This window comes from Canis lupus, chromosome 16 (assembly GCF_011100685.1).
Source record: "Canis lupus familiaris isolate Mischka breed German Shepherd chromosome 16, alternate assembly UU_Cfam_GSD_1.0, whole genome shotgun sequence".
NCBI lineage: Eukaryota > Metazoa > Chordata > Mammalia > Carnivora > Canidae > Canis > Canis lupus.
Window position 1 is genome coordinate 6,613,747 of NC_049237.1, and position 24,295 is coordinate 6,638,041.

The following is a 24,295-nucleotide window of genomic DNA, read 5'->3' on the forward strand; positions in this document are numbered from 1 at the left end:
AACATCATGCTTTATTCTCAACCTTAGGAGGAAAGTGTTCAGTATTAACCATTAAACATGATGTTTGTTGCATTCTTTGTTGATAGCCTCAAGCAGGTTGAGAAGCCTCTTCTTTTATCAGTTTGATCAAAGGAAAACTCATTTTGAACAAGTAGTGGATTTTGTCAAAAATTTTCTCAGCATCTATTTATATGGTCAAATGATTATTCTTCATTATTCTGCTAATAATTCTCCTGTGAGAAACCTACTTGGTCGTAATGCGTTACCACTACACATGGATATACACATACACACACACACACATAGCTATGCAGATATATCTGGATTTGATTTGTTAATATTTTGAAAAGTAGTTTTTCCATCTATGGTCATAAAAATATTGTTTTGTCATTCTTTGTCAGAGTTTGGTGTCAGGTTTTTGCTAGCTTCACATAATGAGTTGAGTTTAGAAAATGAGTGCCTCTTATTTTCTAAAAAAGTTTCTGTAAAGTTGGCACTATTTTTTTTTCTCCTTAGATGTTTGACAGAGTTCACCAGGAAAGGAATCTGGGTCTAGAGTTTTTTTGGAGGGAATGTTTTTGATAAGTGATTCAATTTCTTCACATTTCTAATTTCATCTTGAACCAGTTTGGTAAGTTTGTATTTTTCAAATCATTTCATCTGCTTGTAGAATTTATTGGCTTGTACTTATTTATGATATTGTATTATTTTCATGTCTATTGTATTTATAGAGATATTCTCTTTTTCATCATTGATATGATAATTTGTGCGTTTCCCCCTTTTGTCTTGACTGCAGTGAGTTAATCACTTCTGTCAATTGATCAAATTATAAACACGTTTTCCTCTAATATTTTTAATAATCACTTAAAATTCCTTGTTTTGGGATGCCCGGGTGGCTCAGTGGTTGGGCACCTGCCTCAGGTTGTGATCCCAGAATTCCGGGATCGAGTCCCTCATCGGGCTCACTTCGAGGAGCTGCTTCTCTCTCTGCTTGTGTCTCTGCCTCTCTTTCTCAGTCTGTGTCTCTCATGAATAAATAAATAAATCTTAAAAGTTCCTTGTCTGAAATTTCCAGCATCTATGTTACTTCAAGGATTCCATTGCCCACTTCTTTGCTACATGTTGGGTGATATTTTCCCATTCTCTCTGCATCTGGTACTTTTTCAGTGCACGAAAATGTACATTGTTGAGGGTCTAGATTTCCTTCCCTCCTCCCTCTCTCTCTCTCTCTCTCTCTTTCTTTCTGCCTTTATTTATAGAGCACTGTGCTATTTTTCTCTAAAAGGCAGTTTACTTATTGGCAAATCAGCCAGATCCCTTGGAGGCTTGTTGAACTTTGTTAAGGCAGCCGTAGAGTGGTTCTTACTCCAGGACAGAGGTGACTTCCCTCTTGAGGTGTGACCCCTCCCCACTTGGGGTGCCAAGTGTATTTCCAGGGGGCTTAGGAAGGTGTCCCCACTCTGGTTGGTCAGGATTCATATGTCCCCCCAAGACTTTGTGGCCGCAAGGACCTCCATTCCTGCTCTCTGTCAGGCTTCATGGAGGCTCTATATGTATCTGCTGTTCAGTGTTTGACCCCCGTGCAATATTGGGAGCAATTTTTCTGCAAAGCATCCTTCTCTACAGTGGCTTCGTCCTACAAACATCAACCACTTCCACGGCCCTGAACTCTGCTCTCTGCCTCCCCACCGCATTGAGACCACTTGCTCTGTTTGGGTGGGTTCCATGCTCTTATGCTACAGTGTAGAAGCCGTTCCAAGGCAGAGACCTGGGACAAACCCTCTTTTCCTCTTCCCTCTTCTCTGTGATGGAAACCCTCTATTGCCTGCTATCTAATGTTGGAACTGTCGCCTTAAAAACTTCCATCCAGATTTATAGAACCTTATCGATGTAGGCAAGTATAATAACAGCTATCCGTTATGACTTGAAGCCAAATTCCTGTTATTCTTTTTATAATTATATAATTATGATGATGTTTATTGCACTTTTAAGGTTCTGATCTTCATTGTCAAGCTGACACAATTGGAAGTAATTTATAGGAGTAACCTTCTGACAGGGCTTTTGATCAAATTGGATAACATAATTTGTTTTTTAACTGTTCTTAAACACCTTTTCACAAGGATTATTTCTTTATAAATTTACATGAAATTTTTCCTACTCATAATTTCTCATTCTCTGTTAAATTATTGGTTTGATTCTCTTCTTAAGTTAGTCTCTCCATCTTTATGGCAAATGCTTATGGTTTTCTGGGTATTACTGAAATTTGCTTCCCTAAATTATTCCCCAGGAATTTGTTTTAATTTGTCCAGTGAAATATCTCTCCCTACCGAGCATATAACATTCTCATATTTTTTTGCAAAAACACAATCTATTTGCCATAACTATACACATTCTTTGAATATAATTTTCATGGCTCTCTTTTTCACTCTTCTCTTTCCCCAGAGACTAAAATTCCATGTAATGCAATGAAAAATTTCCCAATCCTTTTATGTCTGTCCCAATCCTTTTATGAATTAAAATGTTGGAATTGATATGAATCAGCTGTCATATCAAGAGCTCAATGAAGGGACATCTGGGTGGCTCAGTGGTTGGGCATCTTCTTTTGGCTCAGGTCCTGGGATCGAGTTCCACATCGGGATCCCCACAGGGAGCCTGCTCCTCCCCCTGCCTGTGTCTCTGTCTCTGTCTCTCCCTTTCTGTGTCTCTCATGAATAAATAAATTTTTTTTTTTTAAAAAAAGAAACTCAAAAAAAAAAAAAGAGCTCAATGAAATTGGTGATTGTCTGGGATGGCATTTGGCCCTAAAATAGATAATATGAGGACAAATGATAAGTCTTGAAGAAAAACGTGTGAATTTTTACTGTTCCTTGCTATAATCAGTCAGCAGAATCCAGTTAGAAAAAAAGAAGAAGGAAAATTAATTTGGTTTACTCCAGGGACCAAAAAGCATAGTTGAATGGAGTGAAGAATTTTCTCAGAATTTCTGGATGAAAGAAGGTTATTAATGGGTGGTAAGTAGTCTGGGGTACAGTGGTGGTTGGAAACATTTCTTCACTACACAAGGATATGAGTAATAATGAGGAAGACAACACTCTGGATGCCTAGGGAACTGGAATTGGGAGAATGGAGATGTCATTCATGTCATGGACATAACAGGCACCTGCTCAGAAGAGAGACCAACTGTTTCTCTTCACATCTACTGTTTCTTTGATGTTTGGGATGGGGATACACTGTATAGGGACTTCAACTTTATTCTAAAATTTAAAAAGGACTGATATCTAGCAAGGAGCTCCTATAAACATTGAGGAAAATACAGAACTTTCACTAGAGAAGTGGCCTAAGAATACCAGTAGACTATTTTGAGAACAGAAATCGAAGGTCAATATCTTATGAAGAGGTAGTCAAACTCATTAGCGATCAGAAAAAAAAATGCAAATGAGAGAGGGAAGGAGAGATCATCTTCCAGCTTTCTAGATCATTGCCAATTGATAGTATAGGAGTATAAAGTAACCTCTTTGTCTCTTTCTTTTAAGTTATTTGCTTTTATTTATTTTTCTTAAATTATCATCTGCATTGTTAGGGTAAACACTGATGGTCTTCTAAGAGAAACGGGGTGGAAGAGACTGGAATTCTCTTTCCACTTCCAGACTTGCAACATCTGGAAAATGGATAACATCATATGAGGGTAAGGGGATATAGGAAGCTTTATGCCCTTTTAAGTGATTATTTGAGACTCATACAGCAATTCTGAGGGGCCCTCTGGTGGTATCTAGATGCATAAAATAGCATATACAAATGGTACTCCATGTCTCAAGAGTCATGATTCTGGGCATGTAATCCTATAAAATGATTATACAGGTCCAGGAAGGGATATGTGCAAGCATACTCAAAGTTGTAATGAAATGGGAGGAAAATTTGGTATGTTCCTGGAGAAGTGGGCATGGAGCATTGTGCATCACTTAGAAATGACCGACCACATGCACATACAGAAAAAGGAAGCATTTCACTGACTTGAGCTAAGTGGGAAAATCTGGAAGGCAGGATTGTATGCATAATAAAGTAAGATTTGTATGATTTGAAATACATACATGCATATATACATGGTAAGGGTTGAATGTTCCAGGAAAAACTTCATGGCTGGATCGTGAACAGGCTATTGTTTCCTTTGGATTTAACCCCAGGTTTAGAAAGAGCTGAGCTGTATTGACTTAATATAATTTTCATAATCATCATCTTTCCCTATCAATGTATTTTTCTTTTTTTAAGATTTTATTCATTTATGAGAGAGAGAGTGTATGTGTGAGTGAGAGAGCATGAGCAGAGGGAGAGGGAAAAGCAGGCTCCCCACTGAGCAGGAGCCCGATGTGGGCCTCGATCCCAGGACCCTGAGATCATGACCTGAGCTGAAGGCAGACGCTTAGCTGACTGAGCCAACCAGGTGCTCCTATCAAAGCATTTTTCATTTTATCTACTACCCAGTTTTTATTCAAAGTTTAACAGCTTTTTGAGAAAGATCCTTTAATATGGATTCAAACTCAATTTCTAACTCGGGACTGGGCATTGCTTTTGATGATTCATTATCTAATTATCTTTTCATATAACAACAGGTCCCTTTTGTCATGGTTGTTTTTTTGATTCTGAGACTAGTTACTGCTTTGCAGAATATTTCACCTTCTTGATATTTCTGATATATTTTAGCTAGTTCATTTATCATGAGGTAATCTCTCATTTTCTTCTCTGATTTTTCTATCAACTCATATTTTAAGTGGTTCTTTTTCATTATCTATTTTTAGCTTACTTTCTTCTTCCTTCCTCCCACCCCATTCCAGGGAAGTCATGTTAACAGCTCAGTTTGTATCTTTCCATAAGTTTCTCTTTCTTCGTTCAGTTCTTCAATGAAGTTAAACGACACTGATACTGATTATATAATTGGATAACACACCGATAAAATGAGCACTTGAACAAATAATCCAACTCAGGAAATAAAATATTGCCAGAGTCTTTGAAATCTCTTTTTTTTTTTCTCCAGATCTCATGATCCCTCTATTCTATCTAATCTAATTACTCCCTTACTAGACCATTAGCTTCTTGGAGAAAGGTTCTGTTTCTCTTCAATTTTGTATCTTTTGCATTTGGAAAGGTGGCAGGACACAGTAACATCTCAAGAAAAGATACAGATAAATGTAAAAGGATTAAAAGAATGGAAGTCCAAGAAGTAAAGTGTATCCCCTGGGTCTGTCCTCCTGAGTGCTTTATCAAGAATCCAGAGAGTGCAGGGAAGGATATTTAGCAGAGGGGCCTTAAAAAAAATTAAAACAGAAGTTGTAGTGAAGGCTGCAGGGCTGGAGCGAGTTTGTGTGCAGGTGGCCGGTGGCCACGCTCCGCTGTGGAGCGCTACCAGAACAGAGGTAGGCACCTGTCTGGTTGGTGTGCACCAACCTCACAGTGAGAGGAAACAGCCCCTTCTCCTCTCGGGAAGCATTGTAGCCTTCAGTTATATGTCCTCTCTGAACATCTTTTTCAAAAGTTGAGAGGTAAATCAGCCGCAGACCTTGTCCTGGGTCCTGCCGGTACCAGTACATGGCATGGTATTTCAAGTTCTGTTTGCACTCCAGGGACTCCTGTCCAGCCTTAGTGAGCAGGAATGCTGGCCTCTGGCAGATTTCAGCATATGTGGGTCCTGGAGGTGGTGGTAAGGATACAAAGGCTGGGGATCACGTCCAGAGGGGAGCCCACTGCTGTTGTAAGAAGTTATCACAGGGGGGGTCTGCACACCTGAGTCAGTAATTTGCTGACTATGTGTTGAACTCACCTGTTCCCAGGAGACAAAAGGCCACATAGCAGAGGGCCCAGCTGCCCATGGTGGGGTCAGAGCTTTTCTGAAGGTCTAGACACAGATTCTGAGAGAGGCCCAGGGAGGGGAGTAGGATGTAGGGCTCCCCCGCCTCAGTCTGTAGAAGTTGCCACTGTTATAACATGACTGTTGCAGCTCGTTTTGCAGATGGGGATACTCAGGCTCAGAGAGATCAAGTCACCTGTGTCTTCTCTTCTGCTCTTTGTATCCCTTCCAAATGGACAAGTCCCCACATGGTGAGGAGACCAGATTCTCCATCTCCTGGTCAGAGTCACAGTATGCCATGTGTCTGTGCACTCAGCATGATAAGAGAGAGGAAGAGAAATGCCTACAATTTTCAGAATCTATTGCATATCCATCAACTGCTCTGTTCCCACCAATACTGCTCCAAATACAGGAACATGTCCAAATGTTTTGTTGTTATAAAATGGAGTCAGTTCTCTCCGTCTTCTGAATTTATTGTAGTTGATACAGTAGAGATTGGGAATAGGCTTCTCGAGTGATTTTGGCAACAGCAAAGGGTTCTAAGCCCACCCTTTCCTAGTGCCATGGATTAGAGCCTGGCCTTGAGTCCTGGTCCTGCCATGTAGCAGCAGCATAAACATGGACAATTCTCTTAACTTCCCTTTGACTTTATTTTCTCATAGGTAAAATGGGTATAATGAATATCTACTTCAAAAGTTGTTAACTTTATATAAATAAGGAATTTAGAACCGTTCTTCATACAGAAGAAGTACCATATGTGTGTTTTCTGAATTATTATTTTCTAGACCTGGTATTCTAATCCATGGGATTTGTGGAGGTAATACTATGCAAAGAAAATCAGACATTTGCTGACACAGAATTGTGTTAGCTTACTAACATGTCATTTTCCAGCACTGAGTTGAAATTTATACAGTGAATTTTAAATCTGTTGCATAATATAGTTTCTTCTTGAGAGTTTTAAAAATAAATAATTATAGGTTAGCTATTTAACAAATGTTATTTTGGTAGATAAATGTTTGCTTTATTTTTATGTTCTGAGGTCATCTGTAATAAAAGACAATTTTTTATGATGAAACTTGTGGTTGGAATGGGGTGGTTTAGGACCTGTTTTGCTGCTTTAGAAGAGATATGCTTCATACTGCAGTACATGGAAGGAAATGGTATGACGTTCACATATTCCCAGAAATAGTTGGCCTACATGTGCAATCTTGGATTTGTCAGAAGTGTTCTCATTAAAAAACAAAAAAAAAAAAAACCAAAAAAACCCCCAAAAAACAGAAAAAATGTGAACCCCTTCTTTAGACTGATTTGCAGATCTAAGGTCGACTATAACAGATACTTAACTATGATTGCATTCTAGTCCTGGGAACATGATACAGTTTCTATAATCTATCTTTCTATAAGATATCTTCAATATCGGTTACCTTGATCCTCCTTCTCTTCCTCTTCATTTTTATGTCTTCTTCTTCTTCTTCTTCTTCTTCTTCTTCTTCTTCTTCTTCTTCTTCTTCTTCTTCTTCTTCTTCTCCTTTCTTTTTCTTCTTCTTTTTTAATAGGCTCCGCACCCAGCATGGAGCCCAACACGGGGCTTGAACTCATGACCCTGAGATCAAGACCTGAGCTGAGATCATGAGTCCTCGCTTAACCAATGGAGCCACCAGACACTCCCATGTATACGTGGTTCTTGAAAGGCATTAGTGGAATAGAAAATGACAGGGACACAGCGTGATAGAGATATCCTTTCTTGCATGAAAAACTTGAGGCTTAATGCTCAGGAACTCTGCAACCAGAAATAAGATCTCCAAAATGGAAGAGCAGAAAGATCTCCACAGTATATACTTTTAAATAACCTCTTACAATAGCAAGGGTTATGAATTCAGAGATCCTAGTGAATGATATGAATGATAATATGTATTCTCTTCTTGTAGATGGAATTTAGATCATTCTAGTGGGCTCGAGATACTTGGTGCATGCCTTGTTAAGCAGTGTCTTGTTTCAAAGGTAGCTCTAAGGAGTCAGCAATGAAAAAGTTTATATTGTTAAACATCTTTTCCCATATTGGGAAATATTCCACAGTCTGTTCCCATTCCATGCCTCCAATGAGGTAATGCTTCATCTGGAATGCTTACATATTTTCTTTTTTTTTTTTTAAAGATTTTATTTATTTATTCATGAGAGACACACACACACACACAGAGAGAGAGAGGCAGAGACACGGGCAGAGGGAGAAGCAGGCTCCCTGCAGGGAGCTGGATGCAGGACTCTATCCCAGGACCCTGAGATCACAACCTGAGCCAAAGGCAGACACTCAACAGCTGAGCCACCCAGGTGCTCCCTACATATTTTCAAAACAGGCACTAAAAGTATAAACCAAGAAAATAACAAAAATGTTTACCTAGAAGGGGAAAGAGGAAATAGGGTAAAGCAAAGAAATAGGGAACAAGAAAAGATGTGGCATTTTTGCCTAAATATTATTTAATTATATTACTTATTTTAATTATATTAACTATTATCATATTTTATATATTATATATGAAATAAAATTATTAAATTATAACTATTATTTAGTTATTTAATTATATATAATAGCATATTATATATTATATTAAATAATATTATTTAAGTGTAATGAGCTATTTAATTATTTTAATTACATTAAAAGTAAGCAGTCTAAGCAATCCACTCAAAAGGAAGAGATGGCTGCTCTGGATACCGAAAGCTAAGAACACCAAATCAATTAGGCAGGAGGATGAGGAGAAAGGTAATTCTGTGTTGCAGGACCAAGGACCCCACGAAATGGCCCAGGGGAGGAGCAAGAAAAAGCTCCCTGCCCCAACACGCACTCCAAGTCACGTGCTGCAGGTCAAACACTTCACTCCTTGCTTATTCCCATCAGCAAAAAGTACCTGGTCTCCCAGGGACCTCTGCAGAATTTTCACAGCTTTTACCAGTATGTTCGGTTTAGTGTGTTTTCACCGAGAGCAGAGCAGGACTGACCTTGGCTGGTTCACATAGGAGGTGAGGTGGACATCGTGAGCTCACAGGCACTTGCTGGAGAAGGCTGTCTGTGGGTGAGGGTAGTTCCAAGTGATGCACTCACCCTGAGACATCAGTTGAGAGATGTGAAGACTGAATTGATTGGGCCCATGTGAGATCTTGGCAGAAGATATGTCAATAAATAAGGTTCTTATGACAATAAGAAGCACATTCTTAATACCTTTCTTAAAGCAAATAGGAAAAACTCCACAAAATATGTAGGAGACATGGGGAGCAGGGAAGGTTCCCCATCCATCTTGACTGTCATGCTGGTCACGTGGGTGTAAACATTTGTCAGAATGCATGGAAATAAATACTTGAAATGGATGCACTTTATGGCTTGTACATTATGTCCCAATAAAGTCGTTTTTAAAGGTTGCATGACTGTATTTTCTGGAGGGAGGGGTTTGCTGAGTTTCCTGCCATGTTTCTAGGGCAGGGACAGCTGTGAGGAGCAGTCACAAAACCCTAGCTTGGGGGCGCCTGGGTGGCTCAGCAGTTGAGGTTGAGCATCTGCCTTCAGCCCAGGGTGTGATCCTGGAGACCAGGGGTCAAGTCCCACGTTGGGGTCCCGGTGCAGGGAGCCTGCTTCTCCCTCTGCCTGTGTCTCTGCCTCTCTCTCTCTCTTTCTCTTTCTCTCTCTCTCTCTGTCCCTCATGAATAAATAAATAAAATCTTTAAAAAAATTCCACCAGATTCATGAAAAGAAAAGGAATCCTGGGTCCTTCCTTTGCCAGATATCCTGCAAAGGGGGGCACCTAAGCCCCCTTTATACCTTTGTTCCCCTTCCTTGGGTTTCTGTTCCCATCACTGTTTGAAACATCCATTTCTGCTCACCTAGAGGTGCTGTCTGCACATTTTTCCTTCTGGTTCGTGCTCCTCCACAGTGCGTTTCTGTTGGTTCCCAAGTCCCTAGTCTACCACGGATTTCCTGAGCGGGGTTCAGGACGCGTTTGTGTTCTAAGAAAACCTAGCATTCAGCACTATGCATTGGCTGCTGGCACAGAAATACAGGGCCCAGTCCCCTGGCTCCGTGGAGTTGATTTCTAGGCTGCAGGGCAAGTTCTTGGGGCATGTAGCTGAAAATCAGCGATTGAACATTTCTCCCTTATCAACAATCTCTTCATTCTGTAAGTAAGCCAGAAACTTGAACTCTTCTCCCAGCTTTTGGTGATACCAATACACACAATTATGTCCTTTTACAGGGACACAATGCAACTTTGCTCCCTGTTCCTTCCCTTTGACCAGGTGTCCGGGACTCTGGGTGACCTCAGTGTCCATGCAGCCTGTGGGAGGAAGACACAGAGACTGCAGAAAAGCCTAGGAGGCAGCCTGAGACTGCAGCCAGAGGACCAAGTTCTGAAACTAGAACCCACCACGTTCACAGCAGGAGCTTTCCTGCTCCCCAGAAAAAAAGGGCCACAAGGCAGAGAAGTCTGAAGCACACGGTTGGCTTGGGGGGAAAAGAAGTGGCAAGGGCCTTGCCTGTAAGGCTCCCCTGTCCCCATCAGCCACCTCCTTATGATGTGATCACTTGCCATTGCCTTCACAGTCACTGTGGGTGTAAGAGAAGAAGATTTCATAGCATGTGGGAGCCAGGGGGGGTGGAGGTGGGCGGGGAGAGCTGGTGAAGGCCACCAGGGTGCGTTTCAACATGCTCTTATTTTCTTTTTCCCAGACTCTACTCTTTTGCTATTTTTTATGAAGTCACTTACACATTATTCATTTCTTGGCTTCTTTAACTTGTCAATTTGCCTTCTCCCCCTGTCCCTTTCCTCTCAGGCCATGAATCATAGAGCCTGGGGTTTATCAATCCATAGTTTTACCGCACTTATGAAATCACAGAGCAGTTATTTTATGTTAAAAAAAATGTTGAGCTATTCAAAACAGTATCTGTGACAAATGCACAATGCATCTAGGGAAACAACAGAATGACCATTCTGCCAGAAGCAATCAGCTTAGGAGATGGGTTATGACTGGGGATTTAAGCCTCCGTGTTATTCTTTCAAATATCATTGTTCTTTACCACATCCAGGTATCCATCGCCCTGAGGTTTATATTTTTATTCTCCTGCTTTTCATTATATTTGTAGTACTTACGTAAGATCCATACGTTATAGATTATTTAATGTTGTACATCTTTGCAAATTATCTAAAGGGGATCGTTTTGTTCATATTTATTTTCTGTGAAACGTGCTCTTTTTCCATTCAGTGTTACATCTGTGATATTAATTCATGTCGATGCACATGATTTTAGAGAATTCATTTTCACTAACATGTAGCATTCTATGTACTCACTCTAATTTATTATCCATTCTCGAATTAATGTTTTCTCTAGGTTCTTATGCCACTACAAGCACTAATGCCTTCTTGTACATTTTTCTGCATATATAAGTGCAAGATTTCCTCTATACCTGGGAGTGTGGAGATTGAGCGGGAGGGTGTTTCATGTCAACTGTACATAATGTGGCCAGATGCTTTCCGGATTAGTTCAGCCAAATAAATTGTCCCATCAACAAGTTTGTGTTTTCAAATGCTCCACATCTGAGACCTAAAAAATTGTTCATATCCTTTTAATTTTGTCAGGTTAAAATGTGTCTCACTGTAGTTTCAGTTTGCATTTTCCCGATTGCTAAGGAGGGTGAATATATTTTTCACATTTAGAGGCTAATAGTGTTTTCTGTAAATGGCCCTTTGCCCGTATTTCTTTTAGCGTGGCTAATTATTATTTATTTGTAACAGTTCTTTGTATATTCCAGAAACCAAACCTTTGTCAGCTATATGTGTTGTTAATATCTCTCCAATCTGTGGCTTATGTTTTCATTCTTTTTGTGATTTCTTTTTGTTGTTGAATTTCTTAACTTAGTGGAGTTCATCATTCTTTTATTTTGGGTGTGCATTTTTATTTTTTTTAATAGAAAATGCTCCCATAGCTTAAGCTCATAAAGATATACTTCCATGTTATTGAATATTTAGAATCTTTCATTTAAGTGTTTAATCCCTTTACTTAAGATTTTATTTATTTATAAATAAGATGTCCAAGGGAGCATGAGAAGGGGGAAGGGAGAGGGAGAAGCAGACTCTCCACTGAGCAGGGATCCTGATGTAAAGCTGGATCCCCGGCCCCTGGATCCTGACCTGAGCTGAAGGCAGACACTTTACTGACTGAGCCACCCAAGTGCCCCAAAGATTTAATCCATTTAGAATTTATTTTTACTTATTCTTTGAGGAAGGTTTCAATTTGCCTTGCCTTCTATGGACAACCACATACAGCAGAATAACTTACTGAACTTACTGTGTATTACATCATTCCCTTATACATCCAGTGATGGTTGTCATATATTAGATGCCTTAGATGCATGGCACTATTTTTAATCTTAGCATTATTTTCCATTTGTCTCTTTGTTTATGCCTTTTTCCATTATCTTAAGTTATAAAATAATTGCACGATAGGTAGGGTGCTCTTTTGTGATTTTAATTAGTGCTGCATTGAATACAGAGGAAATTGCACAAACTGGAATATTTGTACTTTTAGGTTTACTCATTCATTTTCATGGCATGTTTTTACACTTATCAGATTTTTAAGAAATTGTTTATTCCTTAAATTTTAATAATTTTTTGTATCAAGGTGTTGCTTGTAATTTAATAGATTTGTTCTTAACTGTTTTATATTTTATGTTACTATTTATAAATGGTCTCTCTCTTTAAAAATATAGCTTTTAACTCACTAGTTTATGGAAAAAACTGACTTTTTATGTTAATTTTGAATTCAGAAAACTTAAAATTTACTAGATTTTGTGATTAATAATACAATGATTCTTTAGATTCCTTTAGGTTTATATGTATGTATGTATCTTTTAGAGAGAGAGAGAGAGAGTGCCAGTGGGGTACGGAGGGAGAGAGAGAATCTTAAGCAGACCCCATGTGCCCAGCATGGAGCCTGACAAGGGGCTGATCTCGCCCCCCAGAGATCATGACATGAACTGAAATCAAGAGTTAGATGCTTAACCCACTGAGCCACCCAGGGACCCCTCGCTCTTCTTTTAAACTGATCATCTGTGGATATCACATTTTCCTCTTCCTTTCTCATTATCATCCAATTTTTCTTGTTCCACTGGCTGGAGATTCAGCATAATATTGCTTAGAAACGATGATGGCATTTATTTGCTTATTTACCAATTGTGTATGCATTGGACATCTATAGAAACCAAATATGTGGTAAATGCTGTTGGGTTCCACTATTTCAAGGATCTATGAGCATCCCAAGAAATGCTCCAAAAATGCTGTAATTCATTCTCCCAACCAGCACCTAAAATATTTCACCTGAGGAACCCAAAGTATCCAACAACTCAGAACACGGAAGATCTATGCTTGCTCTTTATGTGCCAGAGGTATTTTACAGAAAGATCCGCATCACCTCTTAGTGGTCAAAGGGAGCAAATTCACCAGATGCCCTCTGATACTGCCGCCACCTGCCCTGAGGTGAGTGAGAGGGTTCCCAGTTCCATGTTGCGATGGAGCAGCCAGGAACCTCAAGTATCAGAGCCCGACTAGGAAACAAGCAGCCTTCCTGTGGTATGTGCCTCCATACCACATAGACGTGTTATTAGTAGTATAATTCCCTTCTCAACCATTTCTAGCCACCATTCAAGGTGAGCATGTTCCTTAAATTTCTGCCCTAGGTTCTCTACAATTCTCTTCGTATATTCCATCATCAAGGGATCATGCTTTTTCATTCTTGTTGAATGTCCTGAATTTTCAGCTCTCTCCAATCTCACCTTGTATTCACCCCCTTCTTTCCTCTTTGCTCATGCCACCTTACTACCGACACCTTTCACTGAACACACCAATTTCTTTCCTGCCTGAAAAATGTTGCACTGGATCTTCCAGCCATGCCAGTCAGTTCATTATCCCCAGTCCCACTTAATTAACTCCAGGTCATCTTTAGGATGTCATCTTAAACATGACTTCCTCTAGGAACTTGCTCTGGCACCCTATTAGGTCTTCTTGTGTCATAGGCAGAGGCAGCTCTGTCCACACAATATGCTCCTCCGCCTGACTGATACAAGGGCAGAGATACCAGACCTCAACAAATATTTTTTTCCCATGACTTTGAAACTTTTAGAGACCTAGAGACAGAAGGTAGTGGTTTCTGAGGCTTTTTATGCCTTTCTTTCAGAAAGAATATGTATGAGCTCCTGTTGCTTAGGAACACGGGGCTAGAGTTTCTGTTCTCATTAAACTGTGGTCAATTGTCTCTTTTCTCATCCCTCTGAGCTCATCTGGCATCCAGGCAACCAATTCCCTTTAATATGTAAGTTAGTGTTTTAGAGACCCTTTCCCCCAGTATCAGATTTACTTTCCGCTTACTTATTTTTAACAGCTTTATTGAGATAAAATTGCAGAATATGTGCAGAAAAATTCACATATTCACATATTTGGTGAATAGAGTTCGGTGAGTTTAGAGATAGGTGTGCCTCCATGAAATCATTCCCACAAACCAACAGACATATCTGTCACCTCCAAAAGTTTCCTTGTGTCCCCTGTTATGTTTTTGTGGCAAGAGCACTTAACATGAGACTTATCCTCTTAACCAAATTTGAAGAGCACAACACAGTATTGTTAACTGTAGGCACTACGGTGTACCGCTACGTTGTAGAGCAGATCTCAAGCAAGTCTTCATCTTGCATAACTGAATTTTTTTACCAATCCAACAAATCCCATTTCCTTCCCATAGATCTTGGCAATTCTACTTTCTGCTTCTATGACTTTGACTCCTTTGGCTACTTCATCTAAGTGGGATCATACTTTATTCGTATCTCTGTGACTGGCTTATTTCACCTAGCACGTTCTCCAGCTTCATCCATGTTGTTGTAAATGGCAGGATTTTCTTCTTTCTTAAGGCTCAAAAATGTTCTATGTATATACCACATTTTCTTTATCCATTTATCTACTAATGGACATTTGAGTTGTTTCCATATTTTGGCTGTTGTGAGTAATGTAACGAACATGGGAGTCCAGACACCTCTTAAGGTCCTGCCTTCAATTATTTTAGGTATATATCCAGAAGTGGGATTGCTGGTAGTTCTATTTTTTTTAAATTTTTTTGTGGAGCCTCCATATTGCTTTCCATAGCAGCTATACCACCAATTATGTACAAGGGTTCCAATTTCTTCGCATCCTCATCAATATTTATCTTTTGTTCTTTAATAATAGTCATGTGAAATGATAGCTCATTTTGGTTTTGATTTGCATTTTCCTGATGATGAGTGGTCTTGAACACCTCTTTATATAACTGTTGTCAATTTACATGTCTTCTTTCCATGAAATGTTTATTCAAGTCCTTTGGCAATTTTTAAATCATGTTATTATTTTTTTTATTTGCTACTGAGTCGTAGGAGTTTCTTACATATTTTTAGATATTAACATCTTATCAGATATGTGGTTTGCAATCATTTTCTCCAATTCCATACAATAATTAGAGTATGGTACTGGCATAAAGACAGATACGTAGACCAGTGTAACAGAATAGAGAGACCAGCAATAAACCCACTCATACATGGTCAACTGGCCAACTGGTGCCATAATGGGAAAGGACAGTTTCTTCAATAAATGGTGTCGGGAAAACTGGATATCCATGTGCAAATGATTGAAAATGGATCCCTATCTTGTACCATGCATAAAAATAAATTCAAAATTAATCAAAGATTTAAACATAAGACCTGAAACTATAAAACTTCTAAAAAGAAAACACAGGAGAAACATTTGTCTATGATGGTCCTGGCTATGATTTTTTATCACCCTAAAAGCACTGACAACAAAAGCAAAAATAGACAAGGGGGAAACATGAGAATAAAATGTTTGTTTTCCTTTTAAACAGTGAATTGGAGGTTTTATACCACTGAGAAACTTAAAACTAAGATTTTCTACTGGCCTTTCAGTTTCTATCCAAGGCATGGTAACATTCCCTTGTTGCCTCTCCTGGTTTCAGCCCTCTGCTTGTAAGGGGGAGTATTTCAAAGGTCTGAGCCATCCCTACCCCCACCCCTTTGGGGACAGTGAACCCAGAGGATTTACTCACAATCAAGTAACTTTTTAAAAGGTGGATGTTATTTTGATTGTTTTCATGAACATTTTGGGAGCAAGGAAAAAATGATAAAGACATCAACTAATCATAATTTTATTAGTTATTTGAAGTGTTGTTTTTAAAAGGATTGTGTTTATTTATTCATGAGAGACACAGAGAGAGGCAGAGACATAGGCAGAGGGAGAAGCAGGCGCCCTGTGGGAAACCCGATAAGAGATTTGATCCCAGTAACCCGGGATCCCGACCTACGCCAAAGGCAGATAGACGCTCAACCACTGAGACGCTCACCCAGCTGCCCCTAGAGAGTATTTTTAATTGACTATTGGTCAGTCAGAAGTAGTCAGAGGGCTTTCCATATTCCAGAATGGAAAAAACAGCCAAAGGGGTAGGAGGCTGCGATAGAGCCCATCAAATGCTTACTGTGGATGCCTGAGTTAGGGTATATACTGGAGCAGCAGGAATGGGACTCCCATAAACTACTCCTGGAAATTCTTTTTGTGCCATGTTGCATTGCAGTGCCAGCTGACTCACAACCTTGCAGATCTCTCATGTGTGAGGTAAAAAGTAGACACACAGAATAGGAGTATCCAAGGATAGGAGAGACATAAATTAGGACCCTGACTTCCTAGAAACCTGTGGAATTCCTCCTTTGATGTGTGTTGGGCAGTCAGGAAAAAACCTAGGTCTTACAATTTTTAGCTCAGGGGTATTTCCATGGCAGTGGACCACTTTATAGGGCCCAGCTCATTCCCACATGAGCTTTCTTCATGGAAAGAAGACATGTAAATAGACAACAGTTATACAGAAAGGTGCTCAAGACCACTGGGTGTAGTTCTCAAACACCCAACCTTCTCCACACTCTGTGCTCAGATGTTTTCTCTCTCCTTCCCTCCCTCTCTACCTCCCTCCCTTTCTCACTCCCTCTCTCCAACCCTCTCTCTCTGTCTCTGACACACACAGATGTATCAAACAGGGAAGCTGTGGTTTCCTCTCCCCAGCCTCACTCCCCAGCGCCTCCAGGGTTCGGGTTCAGGGTGGTGGGAACCAGGGGGCTGGGACTGGGGTTCTTGTCTGGGTCTCTCATCTCTGTTCCAGGCTGTGTGACTAGCACCACAGAAGTAGAGGCCGCTGTCTCCAGGACCTGAACTCGTCACCATCAGGGAGGAAAACGTGAGGTTTGGGTGGTTAACAGGGAACTTGGCTGCAGGGAACCCCTGCTCGTGTGTAGCACTGTTGCCCACGTTAGAGGTCACCATAAGGGTAAGGCCCTGCTTCGGGAGCTGGCGATACCAAAACACGGTTGTGGCTTGAAGGTCCACTGTTTGACACTGGATCTGCACGGTGGCTCCGCTCTTACAGATCATTGTGCTGGGCGCCTGGAAGACGAGGGCACCGAGTCCAGAGCCTGTCCAAACAGAGGTCTAAGAGGTGACGGAGGCCAAGAGAACTGTCACATGAGACCACAGCATGAAACTCACAGCCACACTCCCTCTTCCTTCTCCCAGCTCTCAGAGATTCCTGCCTTTTGGTGAAATCTTCCTGCTAGACGCCCTAGGACCATGATCACCCATCTCCCCTGCCTGATGACTTCTCACCTGACCCTTCATCCCTCCAGAGAGTGGGGATGTCCCCTCTCGTTTTGCTCTGCATAAAAAAAAAAAAAAATCCACTTCACTCATGCCAGTACACACACACACACACTTGCCAAACGACTCAGATAATAAGGTTCTCACTGGGCCCCAGGAGCAGCAGAAGCATCAGCATCTTCAGGTGATGGCCTCATACCATACCTCTCTCAAGATAGATATGACCACGCTCTTCCTTCTCTCTTTCTCCACCCCTAGAAGGATGGACCACGGTTTACATAATCCTGAAGATGCCTCAGTCCACCCCCTGGTGGTGACTTTTTTTTTTTTTTTTTTTGCCAGGGGTACAGGATCCGTGCTCTATGAAAGAGCCACACAGACGTGGTTGAAAGGGGCCTCAGATGTTCTAATTCTACTCCTAACTTTATAAAACACTAAAACCCAGATCACTGAAATGACTTAAACAAGTTCCTTGGGTTTATTCAAGAAAAAGACTATATGTTTGCATAGCAAATGGAATAACAGTCAGTCCTTTATCTCTGTAACGTATCCTCAAAGTAATGGAAACAACTCATGATTGTTAATCACTAGGACTGTGAGTGAGCCTCAGAAATCCTGGGCTCTAAGCTCAATGTTTCTCATACTGATAACAAGGACAAGTTCTCATCTTCTAAATGAAGTATTTATTTCACAACTGCCTCATGCCGGTCTCCCTCATATTGACAGACCTAATACCACACATGGCTATTTATCATAGTCTGTAAGTCTCAGTGTACATTACTGTGGAGGCTAGGAGGATAATTTGTTTACAGCTCTTTTATTGAATGTACCTGCAATGTATTATTTCTCCACAACATTATGACACATATATGGGATGAAGTCTCTGGAAGCCCCTAGAGCAAAAGAAAATCTTTCTACTCCTTTGAGGACCATTAGCCATCAAGTATACATATACCTATGGTGTTTTAAATTCAGAGTCAACTAAGGAAAAAATACATTTCCTAGAACTTTCTTTGTGGTATAGCTCTTGATTAGAGTTGACCTCAAGAAAAATATTTGCAAATGAAGCAGCTGTTGCCATGCTCCAAAGTGATCATCAGTCTAAGACAGTGAGGAATGAGATCAGTAGTACCATTTATTATATTATGGTAGCTACTCCTCAAAGATGGCACTCAGATGAACCACCATACTTACCAGCATTCACATTCCTCCAAGGATCAGGGCTGACTTGCATGTGGTGGAAGGGGCACTGTATGATTTTCATATGTACTCTTATAGATTCCACCTGGGTCTCTTGAACGCTTACTCTTGGGGAAGCCAGCCAGTATGTAATAATTTGAACTACCCTGAGGCCACCATGTTGTAAGGAAACCCACCTAACTGTGTTGAAGGGCTATGTGGAGAAAGAGAGATATGCAGGCCTGGTCTAGAGCTGTCCTGGTCACCCCAGGTGAGGTATCAGATATGTGTATAAAGAAGCCATCTTGGATATCCAGCCCAGGTGAGCCTTCAGATATCTTCAGCCTTGGTGACTATCTGTTTGTCACTTCATGAGAGACCCCAAGAGGAAACTGCCTAACAGAGCCCATTCAAACCACAGAACCATGGCAGAGAATACATTTTTATTGTTAGCCATTAGGGATGGTGGTGTTTCTAAGCTTTTAAAGGGAGACTTAAAATACATATAATAGACTGCACAAATCTTAAGTGTAAAGTTTAGTGAATTTTCAGAAATGAATGCACCTAGATCAAGATAGAGGACATTTTCAGAACCCCAGACTCCTCCCTCATGCTTCTCTCCCAGTAAATTAAAAATGCCTCCACATGCATCCATTGCTCTAACTTCATACAGTATGTACCTTTGTGTCTGGCTTCTTTGTTCAACATCATGTCTATGAGGTTCACCCATGATTTTGCAAATAATATTTGATTTTTTTTTGCTATATTTTATTCTACTCTACAAATGTAACACTATTTGTCTATTGCATTGTTGATGGACATTTGAGTGTTTTCCATTTGGGGTCATCATGAATAAAGTTGTTGTGATATTATTTTTCTCACATATCTTTTCCTATTTCCTTAGAATCCTGAAATATCCCCTGAGTTTGCATACAACTAGCAAATTGGTTTTCTGGTTTGTCTAATTTATTACTGATTGCTTCCATTGTAATCTTAAATTCAGAAATTATTTTTACTGTAGCTAAGAAATATGATAGCTCTTTGACTATATTTTTCTATAAATTATTCTTCTTCATTAATAGATACAATGACTCCTCAAAGCTTGCTAAGGAACAATTTAGTGATATTTTGACTTTTTGGATTTTCATTTCATACAATGACTCTTAACAACTTGGCCACTGGAATGGGGGTTATTATGAAACTTGACAGCTGGGACACCTGGGTGGCTCAGTGGTTGAGCGTCTGCCTTTGGCTCAGGATGTGATCCCGGGATCCAGTATTGAGTCCCACATCAGGCTCCTTGCATGGAGCCTGCTTCTCCCTCTGCCTAGGTCTCTCTCTCTCTCTCTCATTCTCTCTCTCTCTCTCTCTTTCTGTGTCTCTCATTAATAAATAAAATCTTAAAAAAAAAAAGAAACCACAGCTAAAAGGTTCTTTCTAGAATCAAGATCACTCTGAAAAGGAAAGTAAATGGTTCAATTGTTTTAGAACAGAGGCTTAAAAATCATGTAAAGTCTATATTCTTTGTTTCATAAGTTCATCAACCAACAAGAGGAAGTCTGTACCCTTTAAGTTATGTCTAAGATAATAAAAATGAAATTGTCTGTCTCCTACTGTGCTCTCCTTCATTTCTTCTCTCTCACTGGACAGATAGCCTCACCCCATCCCATAACCTCTGGAATATGGCTTGTACCAGGTAGCAGAGAACTCTAGGGACTGTGTCTCCCACTGGTCCATGACTGCAGCAGCTGGCTCAGGAAATGATTGATCTGGAGGTATCAATGAACATGCTCTGGACAAAGTAAAGCATCTTAGATCCATCCCATTTCTGATGGTTTCTTTACTATATCAGAGGACATTAATTGCAATGAGGTCTAGTGCTCATCATACTACATTTAAGCGTTGTAATTCCTATTCATAAGCTAGTGTCTCTTTCCTATTTCTGTTTTTCAGTACTTTGGTCTCTGTGTGAGTCAAGCTTCCATAGAATATATGGGAGAAGAAATCCAAAGCTAACAATTCAGAAAAGAATCCAAATAAAATGCACAAAGCCCAGACTTCTATGTAATGGTCAGGGACTCCTCGTGTTTTCCCAGAATTATTTGTCCTGGAAGACACAGAGCCATGCAGGAGAACAGGCTGAGGTTCTTAAATGTTTCCAAGAATATTTAAAAAATATATTTAATCCAGCATTTTTAGTTGTATGCAATGGGAGGGATAATCTGAATAATATAGACTGTCATTCATTTCTGCAAGCAGAATTATGTGACCAAATAAATATTTTTAAACAAATGAAGTCCCAAGAATTAACATCACTTGCCTTAATTTGATAGATAGGTGTCAGACCACAAAAGGAGAAACCACACAGAAAAATAAGCATTTGTAAAATAATGCTGATCCTCTGCTGATTAATCATGCACATGTTTCTCTCAAGCCCAACTCTCCCTCCTAAGCACCAAGCCAGCCTACTGGGTATTTATTTTTCTTTTTTGTTTTCCCAGTTTTTAGTTATTTTTAGTAATCTCTACACCAAATATAGGGCTTGAATTTACACCCCAAGATCAAGAGTCTCATGTTCTTCCAACTGACTGAGCCAGCCAGGTGCCCCCCCTACTAGGTATTTCAATGCAAGTATCCAAGGAAGGTTCCCTAGAACTAGAAACTCAGTTGTGTTCAATACCCTCACTCTACTCATTTTTCTAAATCATCTTCTGTTGCCATATTCTGGGGGTGGAGGTGACCATCTTCATTCATAATTTTATTTCATCACTCCCTCCTTAAGGCTGTATCACTGTGGGTTCTTGTCCACTTGGTGAAATCTGATTCATCATTTGAGTTTCATTGTGTGGTTTTGCCTTCTTTTGAAGCCCTTCCTGATGTCACCAGACAAAACCAGCCATGTTATCTCCTAGAGCCCACTGACGTCTCTGATTAAGTATATATTATATGAAACTTCATCACAATATTTGTCTCCTACACATTTTTGTCCCTGCTTGGCTTTTAGTATTCTGAAGGAAGGGGCCATTTTCTGTTCATTTTAGTTTTCCAGTATTTGGTAAGAAGAGCTAGGATGTAAAATTAATATTTTTTTCTTTTGTCTATTCTTTTTCCTCCCCCTCCTCTACCCTCTCCTCTTCCTCCTCTACCCTCTCCTCTTCCTCCACTCTCTCCTTCTCCTCCTTCACCCCTCCTTCTGCTTCATTCACTCCCCACCTCCTCCTGCTTCCTCCTCCACCCTTTCCTCCTCCTCCCCCTTCCTCTTCTCCTCTTTCTGTCTCTATCTCTCTCTGATGTAGATATAGATGTAATTCTTAAAACTAACTTAGTGGATGGCCGAGGTGTAATGCCATTCCACAAAGCACGTTGATGGCAGCGGCTGCTTTGGGTGTCTGGTTGAGGTAGAGGAAAAGTCCTGCCACCTGGTGGGAACTCAGGGCTTGAGACCCATTTCTGCATAGAGAGGAGGTGGCTGGGCTTCACTGTGTCTCTACCACTGGCACAGAGATATAGAGCTGTCTAGTTCTTTTGCACCGATGTCATGGTGAGAGAGAAGAATGCCTTCTTCATCCGAGAGGCACTGTAGCCTTCAGGTATGTCTCCTTTCTGAGCATCATTTTCTACCAGCGAGTAGTAGATCAGTCTCAGCCCTTGCCCTGGGTCTTGTCGGTACCAGTACATAGAGTCATGATTAAAATCCTGTTCACATTCCAGAGTCACACCTCGTCCTTCCTCTCTGAACAAATATTTGGGGGTCTGAGTGATTCCACCACTTGCTGTTCCTATGGAAGAAAGAGAGGCTCTAGAAACACAGCGTGGGAAGGTGCTTACTGCTGCTGTCATGGGAGAAAAGGCTTAGGTTTGGAGCTTCACACCCTTGGGACAGGAATTTTTTCCACGACCCCAGGACTCACCTGCTCCGAGGAGACAAAGGGCCACACAGCAGATCACCTGGTTACCCATAATGGGAAGGGTGGGTTCCTTGCAGCTCTAAGCACCTCCTGGAAGACAAATAAGGAAAGAAACTTAGCTCTGGGGATCCCCTGGCTTTATATGCAGAATTTGTCAGAAGGCTGGAATGGATAGTTGGAAAGGACCCCAGAGATATTCCAGACAGGCTCCCTCACTTTGCAGAGAAAGAGGCGGACAGGGGAGCTGAAGCTCCTGCACCCCCGTGGGCCTCCCTCTCCCCAAACTGCTTCCACCTGGGCTGAGTGGGCAGGTGGCCCCAGGGCTGCAGGCCACAGTCTCTCTCTGATTGGCCCCTGCTTTTACCATCCCAGTTACTGTATGCTTCCATTACTCTGGGAGCTCTGCAGACACTGGTCAGACAAGAACCTAGAATTCATTTTTCATCCCACAGCTGGGGCACATAGCACCCCACTCTCATCCATCCTGCATGCATGGCAAGCTCTGGCTTTCATTGGACCCCTTCTCCCTGGCTGGTTAGACTTCTCTCTGTCATTTTCGTTTGCTTGCATGTCCCCATGCCTTTCTTCAATTCCCACACTTATTTACCATTTGAGTTTTTCTAACTTGGGTATCTTTTCACATATTCTCTAGTTCTTAGATAATTTTGTCCTTTTCTTTCTTTTCTTCTCTGAGCTTAATCAACTTTTTCTTTCATTTGTCTCCGAACTTCTGGTTACAGGTGGGTTATCCTATCTTAAGCTGCTTGCTTGAGTGTATTGAGTTCTGTCTGGAGTGTAGACTCACATTTTCTCCTGACTCATGATCATTTTGGGGGAGAGTCTGTGAAAAATGTGTGTGTGTGTGTGTGTGTGTGTGTATAGTTTTCTCTATTCTGTATATTTTACTTTCTTCTTACTCATTTTCATGATGTTGGGGTGTTTTACACTATGCCCAGCTTAATGGCATCTGTTTTCACTGTTGTGGCAAAGCCCAGGTTGGTTTGGTTGGTTTGGTTGGTTTGGTGGTCTGGTTGGTTGGCATTCATGATGGGGGTGGCGTAGGTCCCCTTAGTTTGTGACTCTCTTGTTTTGGGGAAAAACTGCAGGTTCTCTTAGACACTTTTTCTTCTTTTTCCCCTTCAGTACCAAATTGCAAAATGACCCTTTTTCCTTTCTTTTTTCTTTTCCTCCCTCAGAAGTTATACTCTTGGAAGACTACATTCCTGATCCTTCACATGGAGTGTGCTGTGGAAGCTTCCTGAAGTCCTGCTCGGGGATATTCTTCTAAGGGTGTCTCCCCACCTCCCAACTGGCACCCAGCCACTGCCCTCCTCCACCCTAGCAGGGAGAGGAGGGCCAGAGCATGTGAAATAATTTCAAAATATCAAAAGGCAGAAACAGAAAACATAGTAAAGTGACATGATTTCTACCCCATCCTGGTGAGGGCCCACTTCCTTGGCACATATACATTTGAAGTGACTTTGCATTCACTTGCCTTTTGATTTTCTGAAATTGTCCCATCAAAGCAAGTGATAATAAACACTTTTCTGTAAGTTGCCAATGTTTGTTGACTGATGAGAATTTTAAAAAATCACTGAGATAACAAAAAGTTGAACTTTCTTTCTTTCTTTCTTTCTTTCTTTTTTTCTTTCTTTCCTTTC

At 40.7% G+C, this 24,295-nt stretch overlaps 1 long non-coding RNA gene and 2 gene segments (V, D, J or C); 1 reads left to right on the forward strand and 2 right to left on the reverse strand.

The window, feature by feature from the left end:
- Positions 1 to 514: 514 nt before the first annotated feature.
- LOC119874630 lies at positions 515 to 24,187 on the forward strand. Of its 2 annotated transcripts, none has more exons than XR_005371224.1 (2): positions 515 to 631; positions 23,831 to 24,187. It is a non-coding gene; the product is annotated as an uncharacterized LOC119874630 (long non-coding RNA). The 2 variants fall into 2 exon arrangements; XR_005371223.1 differs by lacking the exon at positions 515 to 631 and adding an exon at positions 21,657 to 22,316.
- LOC119869604 lies at positions 16,912 to 17,816 on the reverse strand. The segment is given in 2 exon segments: positions 16,912 to 17,366; positions 17,695 to 17,816. Coding segments are annotated over 2 exon segments (471 nt in total).
- LOC119869607 lies at positions 22,099 to 22,902 on the reverse strand. The segment is given in 2 exon segments: positions 22,099 to 22,505; positions 22,638 to 22,902. Coding segments are annotated over 2 exon segments (312 nt in total).
- Positions 24,188 to 24,295: the final 108 nt, after the last annotated feature.